The sequence below is a fragment of the Nannospalax galili genome, unplaced genomic scaffold (assembly GCF_000622305.1).
Source record: "Nannospalax galili isolate Female #2095 unplaced genomic scaffold, S.galili_v1.0 scaffold945, whole genome shotgun sequence".
Classification (NCBI taxonomy): Eukaryota; Metazoa; Chordata; class Mammalia; order Rodentia; family Spalacidae; genus Nannospalax; species Nannospalax galili.
Genome location: NW_008352650.1, coordinates 550194 through 563532, shown reverse-complemented (window position 1 = coordinate 563532; position 13339 = coordinate 550194). Strand labels below are relative to the sequence as shown.

At 51.3% G+C, this 13339-nt stretch overlaps 1 protein-coding gene across 5 annotated transcripts in view; it reads left to right on the top strand.

Moving 5' to 3' along the window:
- Usp36 (ubiquitin specific peptidase 36) overlaps window positions 1-7284 on the top strand; it is a 44947-nt gene extending 37663 nt beyond the window's left edge. For 2 of the 5 annotated variants that reach the window (XM_008849654.3, XM_008849652.3), the window contains 4 exons: window positions 287-388; window positions 1115-1230; window positions 2378-2529; window positions 3127-5681. In XM_008849654.3, the coding sequence (XP_008847876.1) occupies window positions 287-388; window positions 1115-1230; window positions 2378-2509 (350 nt within the window). In that variant the 3' untranslated portion in view covers window positions 2510-2529; window positions 3127-5681. Of the gene's footprint in view, window positions 1-286; window positions 389-1114; window positions 1231-2377; window positions 2530-3126; window positions 5682-5788; window positions 6564-7164 lie in introns of those variants that run through there. The other 3 variants (XR_003846528.1, XR_003846527.1, XM_017802349.2) reach the window with 3 other exon arrangements.
- The last annotated feature ends 6055 nt before the right edge of the window (window positions 7285-13339 follow it).

Here is a 13339-nt window from a genome sequence, read left to right as displayed (position 1 = left end):
TGAAGCAGGGTCTCCCTGTAGCCCCAGCTGTCCTGGAACTCACTATGTAGACCAGGCTGGCCTTGAACTCAGAGATCCACCTGCCTCTGCCTTCCGAGTGCTGGGATTAAAGGCGTGTGCCACCACGCCTGGGCCTATTTTTTCTCTTCTTAAGAATTGACTTGGACAATAGCCTTTTCTATTGGGTGAAATCATCACTACTAAGCATTTATCATTAGCAAGCACTGTGGTTCCTGGTGTGATTGTTCCTTCCGTGGCTTGGTTTTAGCATGTACTCTGATTACAGGATTGGGACAGGCTCCTCTGGTGCCCTGGAACAGAGAGCAAGAAGCCAACGTGGTCCAGGAGTTGCTCCAGTTCTCCTCTGATAAGGCTTATGGGAGAAAAGGTGGGGAATTGAAGTGGGACCTCCCAGGGATTAGCTCATTTTGGAGGTGGGAAGGGGCGGGTCTTGGTGAATGTAAGATGTGGCAGGCGATGCTATCCAGCATTAAAAATTCAGTCCAGCTGGGCGTGGTGGTTCAGGCCTTTAATCCCAGCACTCAGAAGGCAGAGGCAGGTAGATCTCTTAAGAATGAGACCAGCTTTGTCTATATATAAACCAATCCAAGCATTGTTAAATGCACTTTAACCCAACCCCCTCTGACACAAAGGCAGATCGTATGCACGGAGGGATCCAAGAGATCTGAGGCCCAAGAGCAAGGCATAGTGGGGAGCACCCGCTCAGGCCAGCTGGGCAGAGCATTGGGTCCCCAGTTGGGAAGGGTGAAGGGAGAAGCCCGTCCAGTACCAGTGCTGGTGGTTCTGAGTTCTGTTTACAAGTCCGACCTGGAGTGGGAGCAGGACACCCTTTTTCTGAAATGTGAACACAGCTCACAGTGAGGCGAGGTTTGCAGTAGGATGTGGAGGTTAAAGAAGAGCATTTGCTTTCACATTGGTGTTTCTCTGGGGCAGCTGCTCCCCTAGCCCTCTGCATGGACCCATTTCTGCTGAAAGGCAGCAGTCAGAAACCTCGAGTTACTACTGATAGGTGAATCTAGGTGGTCAGTGTCTTGAGGGGAGTCTTTGGGGTGCCTGGACTCACAGGCCTGCTGACAGTATGTGTGTTACACAGTTTTGACCTGGGATGGTGAACTGTCAGCAGTCAGTCAGGATGCCATCAGAGACAGCAGATTGGCCCGAACCCAGACCGTGGTCGACGATTGGGATGAAGAGTTTGATCGAGGGAAGGTACGGTATGTAGCTGTGACTGTGGGCTTGAGGCAGCAAGTAAGCATGCAATTAATTTATAGTCCAGCCACATATAGAGTAGTCAAGGCCAGGGTAGAATCAGCCTCCTAGGTTCCCTACCCACTGAGCCATTTTTCCTTGTGTGTTCAGTGCAGTGGGCAGGTGTGGGCCTCTCGCTTCTGACCCTTTAGTAAAGCAGGGATGTTGGGAGCCTCCCATGGTGGAGCCCAGCATGGCACTAGCTGCACCTCAGCTTAGGGAGCACATGCTGTGTGTGTAGCAAGGAGCTTCCAGGCTTCAGAGGAGTTCTCAGAACTGGAACAATGTGATTTTTTTTTTATTTTTTTTAAGTATGAGTGTTTGCCAACATGTATGTGTATGTACCACATGTGTGCCTGGTGTCCACAGAGGTCAGAAGAGGATGTCTGATCCCCTGCAGCTGGAGTTAACAGATGGTTATGAGCTGCCGTGACAGTGATTCCTTTTTCAAAATATTTTGTTTTTAATTATTTTATGTGTGTGAGTGCATCTACGTCATGAAATGCCAGCAGAGGTTAGAAAAGGGTGTTGGAGGAACTAGAGTTCTGGACAGTTGTTAGCTGCTGTGTGGGTGCTGAGAACTGAGTCTAGAGCTCTGGACAGTTGTTAGCTGCCATGTGGGTGCTGAGAACTGAGCCCAGGTTCTCTGTGAGCAGCCAGTGCTGTGGGTTTGTTGTGGTTTTTTTGTTTTGGTTTGTTTGTTTTTCGGTCTTTTTGAAACAGGATCTTCTTATAGCCCCAGCTGGCCTGGAACTCACAGAGATCCGTCTGCCCCCCGAGTGCTGGGACTAAAGGCAAATGCCACCACACCCAGCGCAGCTGGTGCTCTTAACTGCTGAGTCATTTCTGCAGCCCAATTCTTTTTTTAAAAATATTTTATTTTTATTTTATGTGTATGAGTGTATTGCCTGTAGGTATGTAAATGCACCATGTCATGCAGTGCCCATGGAGGGCAGAAAAGGGCATTCGGTTCCTCTGAACTGCAGTTACAAAACAGCTGTTAGCTGCCGTGTGGGTGCTGGGAATCAAATTCTGGTTCTCTGCAAGAACAACCAGTGCTCTTGACTGCTGAGCCATCTCTCCAGCCCTGACACTGTGATTCTTGTAGGAAAAGAAAATGAAAAAGTTCAAGAGAGAGAAGAGGAGAAACTTCAATGCCTTCCAGAAGCTTCAGAGTAGACGCAACTTCTGGTCTGTGACTCACCCAGCTAAGGTCACCAGCCTCAGCTATCGACGCTGAGCTTGGTGCAGTTGTTGAAGGTGAGCCTGGGGACGTTTGCCTATGCTTTGGGGAGGTGTGTGTGGTGTGTCGGTGGTCTGTGGTATATGTCTCTGGTGTGATCTGTGATGTCTGATATGTATGATCTGTGTATATGTTCTGTGGTCTGTGTATATCATGTGACTGTGGTATATTTGTCCATCTGGTGTCTGGTATGTTTGTGTGTATTTGGTGTGCATTTGGCGTAATACGGTCTGGTACATTTGGTGTGTGTGTTTATGGTGCATCTGGTATGTGTATATCTGGCATGCATGACGTGGCATGTAGTATGCATGCTATATATATGTATGTTTGTTTGGTATGTGTATTCTATCTGAAGAATGCATAGTATGTGTCTTCTTGTGTCTGGTATATGTGGTCTGTGGTTTGTGTCTCTATGGTTTGTGTGTCTGGTGCATGTGTCTGTAGTGTGTGTGTCTGGTGTGTGTGGTATGTGTCTCTTATGTCTCTGGTGCATGTGTGCCTGTGGTATTTAATTTCTGTATGTGGTGTGTACTAGTTACTTGTAGGGAATGACTGTCTTGTAAGGGACCCACTCAAGGATCTGGTGGGATTTTGGGGGTCTCTCTTCTTACCAGAAAGACCAGTGTGCCTATGCCATGGCCTCCCAGAGTTGTCACATCACGTCCTAGGAACTGTCCATCTGGATCGGAGGAACGGCCTTGTGCAGACTCCATTGCCATCACCTTCAGGCCGCTGCACTGTGAGCCTGCTGGAGGGTCCTCCTGGTGCCACTGTCCACAGATGACCCAGTGTAGAAACCTTGGGACTTCTGCAGCTCAGGTGGCATTCCCAGTGAACTCCACAGGAGAAAGCCTGGCCTGTGGTGCCACGCAGAGCTGACAGCAGCCCACAGGACATCCCGAAAGGCCAAGCATTCTCATGGTTGTAGACAGTGGGGTCTAGGTGGGAAAAGCCTCTGCTCCTGGTCTGGGGCTGTCAAGAGACAGCACGGGGTGGGGCCCGAGCCTCTCGAGGTACCCTTTACTCAGGATGGCAGACATGTGGTGGGTGGCTTTTTGTGAGCCGTCCTTTGCTCTCCTAAGGTTGCACTGTCCAGTGTTCCCCCTTGGTGGGGCCTCTGTATAACTCCTGTCAGCTGCAGAAAGGAAGAAGCCTGTGTGGACTGCGCTGCTGCCTCCCCTCCCCCAGTGCAGTTCCTCGAAAGAACCCGACACTTTCTAGAAAGCAAAGCTCTTTGGGGTGGGGGAACCCTTGAAATATGTCCAATGCCTCTGCTTCTAAGGCTGCTAGCTCTGCCGGGGACTGTCACAGCTTCCCCTGCAGCTGCGGTAACCTGGGGTCTCTATTACGGCGGTGGTCTTTGGAGATGAAGTCTCCGTTATTTTACTACTTACTATAAAACATTTATTTTTGACCAGGCCTGTGGCTTCCGGTAGCAATATGTTTCCCTAATATGCAAATACTGGCTTCACTTGCTCAGTTTTGTGAGTGCTTTGGAATCTGGAAGAGCGTAGGGCTCGAGCAGACTCCCTTTTTTATCTTGCCCAAGCTGTGTCCGCAGACTTAGAATAATGACCAGGGATTCCTCCGTGAAGGTGCTTTTGAAAGGAGGCAGCACCCAGGAGGTGGAGGGTGGGGAAGGTTCTTCCTCAGGGGGTACCACCTCCCCTCCCCTCCCCGGAGTCCTAGGGCTGCTTTGGGCCTCTGGGCGCCCACTGCCCTCATCGTCGCCCTGTAACCTCTGCTCAGCTCTCCTGCCCAGGGCCTCGCTCGATAGTGGTGTATGAAAAAGGGCTGCATTCTCTGGAGGGGAAGATCGTGCAAGTTTATGTGTGTGTCTCCTGGGTTTCCTTTCTGTTTGGTCTTTCCCTTTAACAACCATGGGAAGGACCAGCATTTCTGTGGCCCAGTCCACTGACTGCTTCTCCCAGCAGAATGGGCCTTGGTGTGGGCTGGTTTCTGAGTGTGTGTGAGTAGGTCTGGTGTCAGTGGTGTGGCCTTACCAGTGGCCATCTTGGCGTCATCTTGGGCAGAAGGTGGGCAGGCACCTTTGTGGGTGGCTTTTCCTTTCTCCTGAGCTATTGACCCTTGTCTCTGTATGAACTGTTGACCCTTGTCTCTGTATGAACTGTTTCCATGACCACATTTTTCCTGTGATGTTCTCAAGTTGAAAATTCGCATTGTCTGCCAGCATAGAGTCTTTCTGTTTTCTCCAAACCGATCTCTTCCTCTCTGCTGGACTTCATTATAAAGCCCTTTCCTGGGGAGTACGTATGCACAGCCTCTCGGGCAGTTGTCAGTGCTCGCCTCACTGCCTGGCTTTTGGCAGCCTTTGTCACCATTGGGTAAAGGCAAGCCCTTCCCTTCCTCAGAAACCATTAGCCAAACAGGGATGGCACAGAATAAGGCCCCCAAATGGTCATGTTCTCGGTGACGTGTACACACACACATAACTAAACCCTTTCTGGTGGCTGTCATTTGGTTGGGTCCATTCGGTTTTAGCTCTGGCTGGTCAGTGAGGTGATGGGCCTGTGTGCAGAGGGCTGCCTCCCTGGAGTCCCCGTCCTCTCCCACTTGCCTGTTTAGGGGCCGTTCTCGTCCAGTCTGTGTTGCCACACCTGTGTGTGCAGGGTTCCCACACTGCACTTCCTTTGGGGCTCAGGAGCCCCAGATATTGCCACGATCTTGGTGCAATAAAGTAATGTGGTTTTGTCTCACACCTTTAGTCCCGGTACTCAGGAGGCAGAGGCAGGCGGATCTCTGAGATGGAGGCCAGCTTGGTCTATCTAGTGACTTCTAGGCTGGCTGGGACTAGGGAGACCCTGTCAAAACAACAACAACAAAAATTTGGTTCTGTGTTTGCCTTCTCTTGGTTTTTAAAAAGGCGTCCTGACGAATCCCAGTCCACTTCCCCAGGTCGGGTGGAAGCTCATCTGTGCTGCTCAAAGGTGCCTGCCCACACCTGGGAGAGGGGTGCCTGCCCTTCCAGCTACTCAGGAGCTGAGACGGGAGAGTTGCTTGAGCCCAGGAGATGGGGGCCAGCTTGGGCAATATAGTGAGACCCCTTCTCAGAAAAAGTTATTTTTTTTAAATAAAAAGTTTAAAGAGATGTATTTAAACTTATTCCATACTGTATTTAAAGTCAAAAATAAAAAAAAAGACTCCTGAAGCAGTTCTGTAAGCCTTGTGGATGATTTTAAATGGACACTGTATTAAGGAAACTCAATAGCAGTCCGCTGAGTTCTGTTTTATTGACTAATGTTTGGATTTCTACAGGGGAAACGTGCAGTTGCCTCACCATTGGCAAGAATGGGCGGGATGAAGATTTGGATCTTCTGAGGTTGACCCGAACACAGGTGGAGAATGTTCTGACCATCAGTTATAAGAATTCTTTGGGGAGATACAAACATCTACCGCCTCGTAGGGCATCGATAAACCGAAGTGCACCTCCGCCAAAGTCCCCTTCAGGGAACCAGTGAGTGTGCTGGGTTGATCACAGAGCAAAGCCGTCACACCAGAAAGTCTCTCACCCCAGTATAGTGCCTTCTTAGCAGCCAGGTGGCTTGGGTCTTTCTGTTGACAGAGGCCCTTCTTAGGTGTGTGTGGACATTGCTGGCCCTAAGTGCCCATCCCAGCCACAGTGGCTCTGCTGAGTGGAGCATCTGCCCTGGAGTTAAATCAGGCAGGTCCTTTCAAGGGTACCTGTGAGCAGGAGATTCCACTTGGAAGAGGGCTGCTCTAGTGGTGGGGTGGCCGAGAAACTTCTGGGGTGTAGGCATAGGCTGCGTCCAGTTGGCTTCTCCTGACTTGGCACCTCTGTGCCTCCTTCTTTAGGGACTTCTTGAAGCTTCCTACCCATCAGACAGGAGACAAGGAATTTGTTTTTGGCCTGGTCTGAACATTTTGTCCAGACAGCTCAAGATGAGACCAGTGAAGCCTGTGTGGATGAGATAGGGCTGCTGCTGGCCCCAAGCCCGAAGGGTTCTCTGAGGATGTCCTCAGCAGCCAGGCTGCCCAGGTGGCAGTTGACGACCTAGCACACCCCTGGCTGCAGTGGTGACAAAAATCAGACCACCTTTCTTTCATCACCACTGTCTTCCAAACCCTAGCTGGCTCTGGTCTATATGAAGCTGAGCAGGTGGCCTGTAGGCAGCAGAGTATCTCACAGCAGGGCTGATGGTTCCACTGTAAGCTTGGGGCTGTGAGGAGGGAAGGTGTGGCCTGTTCTGCCTGAGGTACCTGAGGGAGGTGGCCTATGTGAGCTGGCTGTGGGGTGAGCCCAGGCCAGGGACCTAGGTAGGCAGGACTGGCTCACCTGGTCTCACTATCTTGTTGGACAGCTGAGCCAAGAGCAGGTACACCTGGGAAGGGGTGGCGTACAGAGGACACAAGGATGACCAGGCCTGTAAGGAGCCCAGGGCCCCAGGCCAAGGCTGAGAGCGGGCAGTAGCAGCAGCTTATGGGTCCTCTGGGGAGGAGGAGGTGAAGGGACCCCAGCAGGAGTTAGGCTCTTGCTCGGGTAATCGTTTGACAGAGTGGCTGGAGAATAGGTGGCTAGCTCTTGGTTTGGGGAAATTGTATGTGGGTAACATTTCTGGGGTTTTCGTGGGGCTCCTGTGATGGTTGATTTTGATTGTTAATATGGTCACCAGGAAGAGTGTCTCAATGAGGAAATACCTGGATTCAGTTGACCTGTGGGTATGCCAGTGGAGAACTGCCCCTTGGTCGTTGTGGGAAGACAGCCCGAAGGTGCCAACCCCGTTCCCTTGGTTTGGGTCCTGGGCTGTATAAAGGAGGTGAACTGAGCTAAACGTACTTGTGTGTGTTTGTCTCTCTCTGCTTTGTGTTCGGAGACAGGCTTTCACTTTGTAGCTCCAGCTAGCCTGGAACTCAGCTAAGTCGATCAGACTGGCCTTGAACTCATGGAGCACTGCCTGCCTCTGCCTCCCAAGCGCTGAGATTAAAGGCGTGCGTCACCATGACCAGCTCTCTGCTCCTGACTGACTGGGGTATGACCAGCTGTTTGAAGCCCCTCCTGTTGGTGGCCTGTAACCTGGAATCATGAGCTCAGCAAGCCCCTCCTCCCCTCAGTTTTTGTTGGGGTATTTTATCACAGCAGCAGGATTAAAACTCAGCATAAGGAACCCAGGGAGAATCTCGGGCGTAGAACATGGACAGACTCCAGGTGAAGGAGTCTCGTTTCTGGGCACCCGAGGAACCAAGTGGACCTCCATTTATAAGCCCTGGACACACTGCTGGGTAGCCATCTTGATAGCTGCAAGAGAACCTTAAGCCAGTGCAGTGCTGGGCAGTGTGCTATGGATCACCATCCTGCAGCTCTGGTTGGCTTCAGCTTAGAGGACATGGGTAAAGCCAGGAGGGCCTCAGGACAGCTGTCATAAGCACAGGTGGTAGGATGCTCAGCAGTGCCATCTTCATCTGCCTCCTGCACTGGCTCTTGCCCAGAGGTGTCTTCCTGCCTCCCTCGTCGGGGAGCCCATCCATCACCTGTCATCCTGTTCCCCTGCTTCTGTTTGTGGACCAGGTGAATACAGTGGAGACGGTCACAGCATAGCCATGGATGTGGCCCTCAGCGTTGCCCACTGCCCATCTTAGGTGGAGCCCTGCCTGCCTTTGGAGACTGGTACCCCTTGTCTCCAGGCAGATCCTGTCTCCTGTTCTCAGGGGCTCCCCCTCCCTTACTGCCTGTGTGCCCCTGGCAAATCATATCTAATGACTACAAACCGCGCTCCAAAGTGAAGCCTGGGGAGATGAAAGTTGAAGCTGACCTGTTCTCCGCCTGTTCCCTTTGCCAGTGTGCCCTGGGCGGGAGGATTCTGAGACAAAAGTGGCTTGGTTCAGGGGTGAGAACTTAACGTGGGCATCAACCACTGCCCTCACGTCTTGGACTGGTTTCCATCCGTCGTGATGTTCTGATTGTGCTCTTTGAGAACATGCATTTCTAACAAGTCCCCAGGGTTGTTGGCCTAGCAGCCCACACTAGGACTCATGGTCCCACGGAGTGGATCTTCAGTAGATCACGGTACATTCACGGTAGGAAAGAGCCATGCATTATGCCCGTTGCTTCTCCGATGTGACAGAAGCAGCCTGAGGGTAGAGGGGGTTTATCCTGGCTTGCTATTTGAAGGTACCGTCCATTCTGGTGGGAAAAGCTTGGCGACAATGTGAGGCTGCTGCCCACGCTGCAGTCAGGAGGCAGAGAGATGAACGCTGCTGGTCAGCCTCCTTCTCATTTTCTTACGCTGTCCAGGACCCCGGCCCGTGGAATCACCAGTGCCACTCACAGTGGGTGGGTCTTCCTCCCTCCCTCAACCTGATCTAAAGTTTTCACAGACATGCTTAGAAGTGTATCTCCTGGACAACTCTAGGACCCGCCACATTGCTATGTGAAGCCATGGGCACTATTGTCCTCCGCCTTGTCAGGGAGTCTGCTGTGCAGCCACAGAAAGGGCCCTCGGGTGGGCTGGCCCCCGTGTGTCTTCCACCTGGGTGGGCCTTTGCTCACTCCGTGTCCTGCCTGCTTCCTGGGTCCCACTCTCTTCTGATGAACAGTCAAGTGCTGTCCATGCTAGGAAACCCCTCCACACGGCTCCTCTGACCCTCAGTTAAAGTTCAGTTTGCTCTCCTTCCCCGTCCACTTCCATCGTCACTTCATTGCGGGGCCCGGTTCCTGATGGGTGTTTGCCCCAGGATTCTCCTTGCACCCTCCTGCTGCTGGCCCTCCCCAGAGCTCCTGTCCGTGTGCCATTCAGGATCTGCTGATCGGCACGCAACTGCAGATCTCTCACACCCCAGAGATCTCACTATGTAGACCAGGCTGGCCTGGAACTCTGTAGACCAGGCTGGCTTCAGATTCACAGCGATCCACCTGCCTCTGCCTCCCAGATGCTGGGATTAAAGGTGTGTGTCACCACACCCCACTCAGGTGACTCTTTCTGACCATCCTGCAAGCAGGTTCATGGCTGGGATGAATGTAGTATTGATTTGCCCCCTCTGATCTATGTCCCTAGACCTAGTATTAGACGTAACTTTAGCCCCTTCCACAGTTGACCACAGTCCCAGACACGGTCACCTCCTCTCCTGGGTGTCCTGCACACATCTACACATCCATCTTGAACATTTGACCTATCTACCAGTTGCCTTTTTAAAAAAGATTTATTTTCTGTCTTTGTGTCTCTGTGTGTGGGGGGGTGGTGCCTGTGGAAACTGGAAGAGATCATCAGATCACCTGGAGCTGGAGTTACAGAAAGTTTGAGCCACCCAGTGTAGGCGCTGGGAACCAAACTGTAACAGCAGTAAGCACAAAGCCATCTCACCAGCCCTCTCCTGCTGTCTTGAAAGGCCTTCCTTCCATCAGATTCAGCCTCTGTCCCTGTCAATCTCATGCAGTCTTCTATCCAGTTCTCCAGTTTCACTACCATCTCCCAAAACAGAAAATCCTGACCAAAGGGTGGGCCAGACAAGCTTTCCCGATGGGAGACTGTACATTGCTCCCCTCAGCCAGGCACACACAACCCCTAGGCCCTTGGGACCCCCACGCCGGCGCCTGAGATCAGAGTTGGCTTGTTCCTTTCCAGCAGGCCAGCCACAGGCAGTTGCCTAGGCGTGTAACTTGCTCAAGAGCAGCTACTTCCTTGTTCTGGCTCTGCCAGGACCGAGGTCAGGTCAAAGTGAGAGTTTCGGTCATGGTTTGTGACAGGAAGGACAGGCCTGGCATCCAGATCAGGTTTAGCGGGGTCTTACAGGGGTCAGCGTTGCCAACATGTCTCCTCTAAAAGGCGGGGTTGGAGACGTCACCGTAGCTGCGCAGTTGGCTCTGTTGGTCCTGCTAACTGGTTTTCTGCACTTTTCCCTTTTGTGGTGATGGAGGGGATTAGAGAGGGTGGCAGGTCTTGACTGCTAAATAGACAGGAGATGTGCGAGAAATACAGTCACAAATTGCTGTCCCTTAGATGGGCTCTCGTTAGTAAGGTGGCTGCTTACCATGGTTGGCGTATTTTAAGAGCATCTAGGTACATGGCGAATACTTGTAGTGAAATGTGTGTAGGGACTTTCCTACTCAGCGTTGCTTTCGTGGCTGTTCTTTAAAGATATATTTATTGTTATAATTTAATATTTGATTTATTATCTTTATGTGTATGAGTGTAGTGCCGGCATGTATGTAAGTGTACCTGGGTCATGTAATGCCTGTGGAGGTCAGAAGAGCGCGTCAGTTCCCCTGCAACTGGAGTTACAGTTCCCCTGCAACTGGAGTTACATGATGGTTGTGAGCTGCCGTGTAGGTATTGGGAACCTAACCCCAGTCTCCTGCAAGAGCAGCCAGTGCTCCCAACCTCTGAGCTATCTCTATAGCCTCCTTATTTATTTGAGACCAGGTCTCCCTATAGCCCCAGATATATTATAGATCAGGTTGGCCTTGATCTCACAGAGCTATGTAGGCTACTGTCTCCCAAGTGCTGTCTCCCAAGTGTGCCACCATGCCTGGCTTATTTATTTTTGAGACAGGGTAACCTGAGACTTTGTAACCTTGGCTGGCCTGGAACTCACTTTGTAGACCAGGCTGGGCTGGAACTCACAGGGATCTAACCTAACTCTGCCTCCAGTGTGCGCTGGGATTAAAGGCATGCACCATCGTACCCAGCCAGATTAATTTTATTTTTATTTATGTGTGTGTATATGTGTGTGAGTGTTAGTTGGCAGGGACCAGGGTCATCCTTAGCCAGGGCCCTGCGCTTGCCAGGCACCTGGTAAGGTAATATTTGTTGAGCGAGTGAACTGGAAAAGCTAGTGGAGGAAGTGTGGCTGTGCCGGAGATTTAGACCGCTCAGGTAAGAGACAGCCCATCCCCATCCCCCAAAGCCACAGCTCAAAAGCCTCCTTCACCCACTTGGCTCTCCTCCACCTGCCAGCCCCACCCCACCCCTTTGTCTTTTTCATCTATGAAAACATTTTGGCGAAGTCAAGCCGGAACCAGAGCCTTAATTCCTCTATTTGAAGTGAACGCCCCAACATGGCACGGGGCCAGCTGCCTTCTGGGTGGCACAGAACAGTTGGTGACAGCTGGATACAATCAAGTTCCATTACAAACACATTTTAAGTGCCATTCACACGCAGAAGAAACTGCAAGCTTTAGCAAAATAAAATCTGGGGGGTTTTCAAGGCAAGACAATGCCCCATGAGAAGCCCGCGCAGCCTTTTCACGCTGAAGCATCCCTCCCTCTTCCTCAGTGCCCCCTAATGCTCCAGAGCCTGAGCTGTAGAACCGGCCAGCACAGGCCACAGTGGCTCCTGGGTCAGCCCTCTGGTCCTGAATGTAAGGTCACCTGGGCGGGAGGGGCCAGAGGCCGGCTGCCAGTAGAGCTGTGTTTCTGAGCTCCTTGCTTCCCTCCCCTGCTCTCTCTGAGAATGGAGGGCTCATGGCAGGTTGGTCACAGCACCCTTTTGTCCATGAGGCAGGTGTCTTGACCTTCACCATGCCGCCCCCCTACCTCTGGCAAAAAATAGCAATCTGCCTTTGGCTGATGCTCAGCAAGGAGTGGTTGGTCATCCGTGTGTATGAGTCTAGCCTTAGGTGTATCTTGGTTTTGAGTGCTAATATGCTGTGACCTGAGTCTGTATTTTATCCATGACCCTTTTTCCTCTGTCTGTTCTAACAAGGGAAAGGAGTCCTCACCTTCTCGTGGTACCCTCCTCATATACCTCTGCTTGGCGCCCTGTAGTCTCACTCATCCCAGTGGGAGAATGAAGGCCGAAGGAAGAAAGAGACGATTTGTTTTAGAAAAGGCCCCAAGTAAATGAGTGTTCGGAAGGATTGAAAGGTAATAGTTAAAGCCCTTAGCATGTTTTCTGATGTGATAACCACCCTCCAAAACTCTTATGAAAATTAACCTAAAGCAAAAAGTTTAAAAACTATATGGACTAGGACTAGGACCTAGGACTACAGTGAAAAGTACCACAGCAGCCAGGGGTAGGCGTTCATACCTGTATCCCGGCACTTGGAAGGAAGAGGCAAAAGACCACAGAGTTCAAGACTAGCCTGGGCTAACAAAAGACCCTTTTCAAAAAAAAGGGGGGGGGGGTTCTGAGGCAATGGCGCAGCAGTTAAGAGCAAATACTGCTCTTTAAGAGGACCCGAGTTCAGTTCCCAGCACCCACATGGTGGCTCACAATAGCTTGTAAGTCCGGCTCCAGGGTGTGAGATTTAGGAGGGCAGAAAAAGAAAGGAGTTTAAAGTTAAGAAATAAGAGCCAGAGCCAGACCTGCAACAGGCAAGGAATATGTCTCTACTTCAGGAGAACATAGCAAAGGGCGGTGCTGTCCATGGATCTGTCCAGACATCAGCATCCATGAGCATGGCAGTCTGGTTTTTATACAGGGACTCTGCTGAATGCAGCTGTAGGAATTTGCTCAGTGTCAGGTGTCAGGCGGCAGTGCCCTTGGGGTACTTGAGGTTGACTCTGCAAATAGTCTCCGAAGTGATCATGTGATAAGGCCAGGCCACCACAGCAGGCTATGGCACAGCAGGAACTAAGTGCCCCTGTACCCAGTCTCTGTCAGCCAGGGAAGTGACCAGTTGATAAGGCCTGATCGAAGGCCAAGCTGCCAGTTTGGGCCATTTGGCTGCCTGAGGTCTTCTGCAATCTGCACATTCTATCACAGGGGATCCAACATCCTCTCATGGCTTCTGTGGGCACCTGCACTCACCTGCCCATATCTTCCCCTCCTCGTTCCCACAACATACACATACATAATTAAATTTTTCTTTACTTTTATAAAGGGAGGGGAGTACCACAAACTGGATGGGTT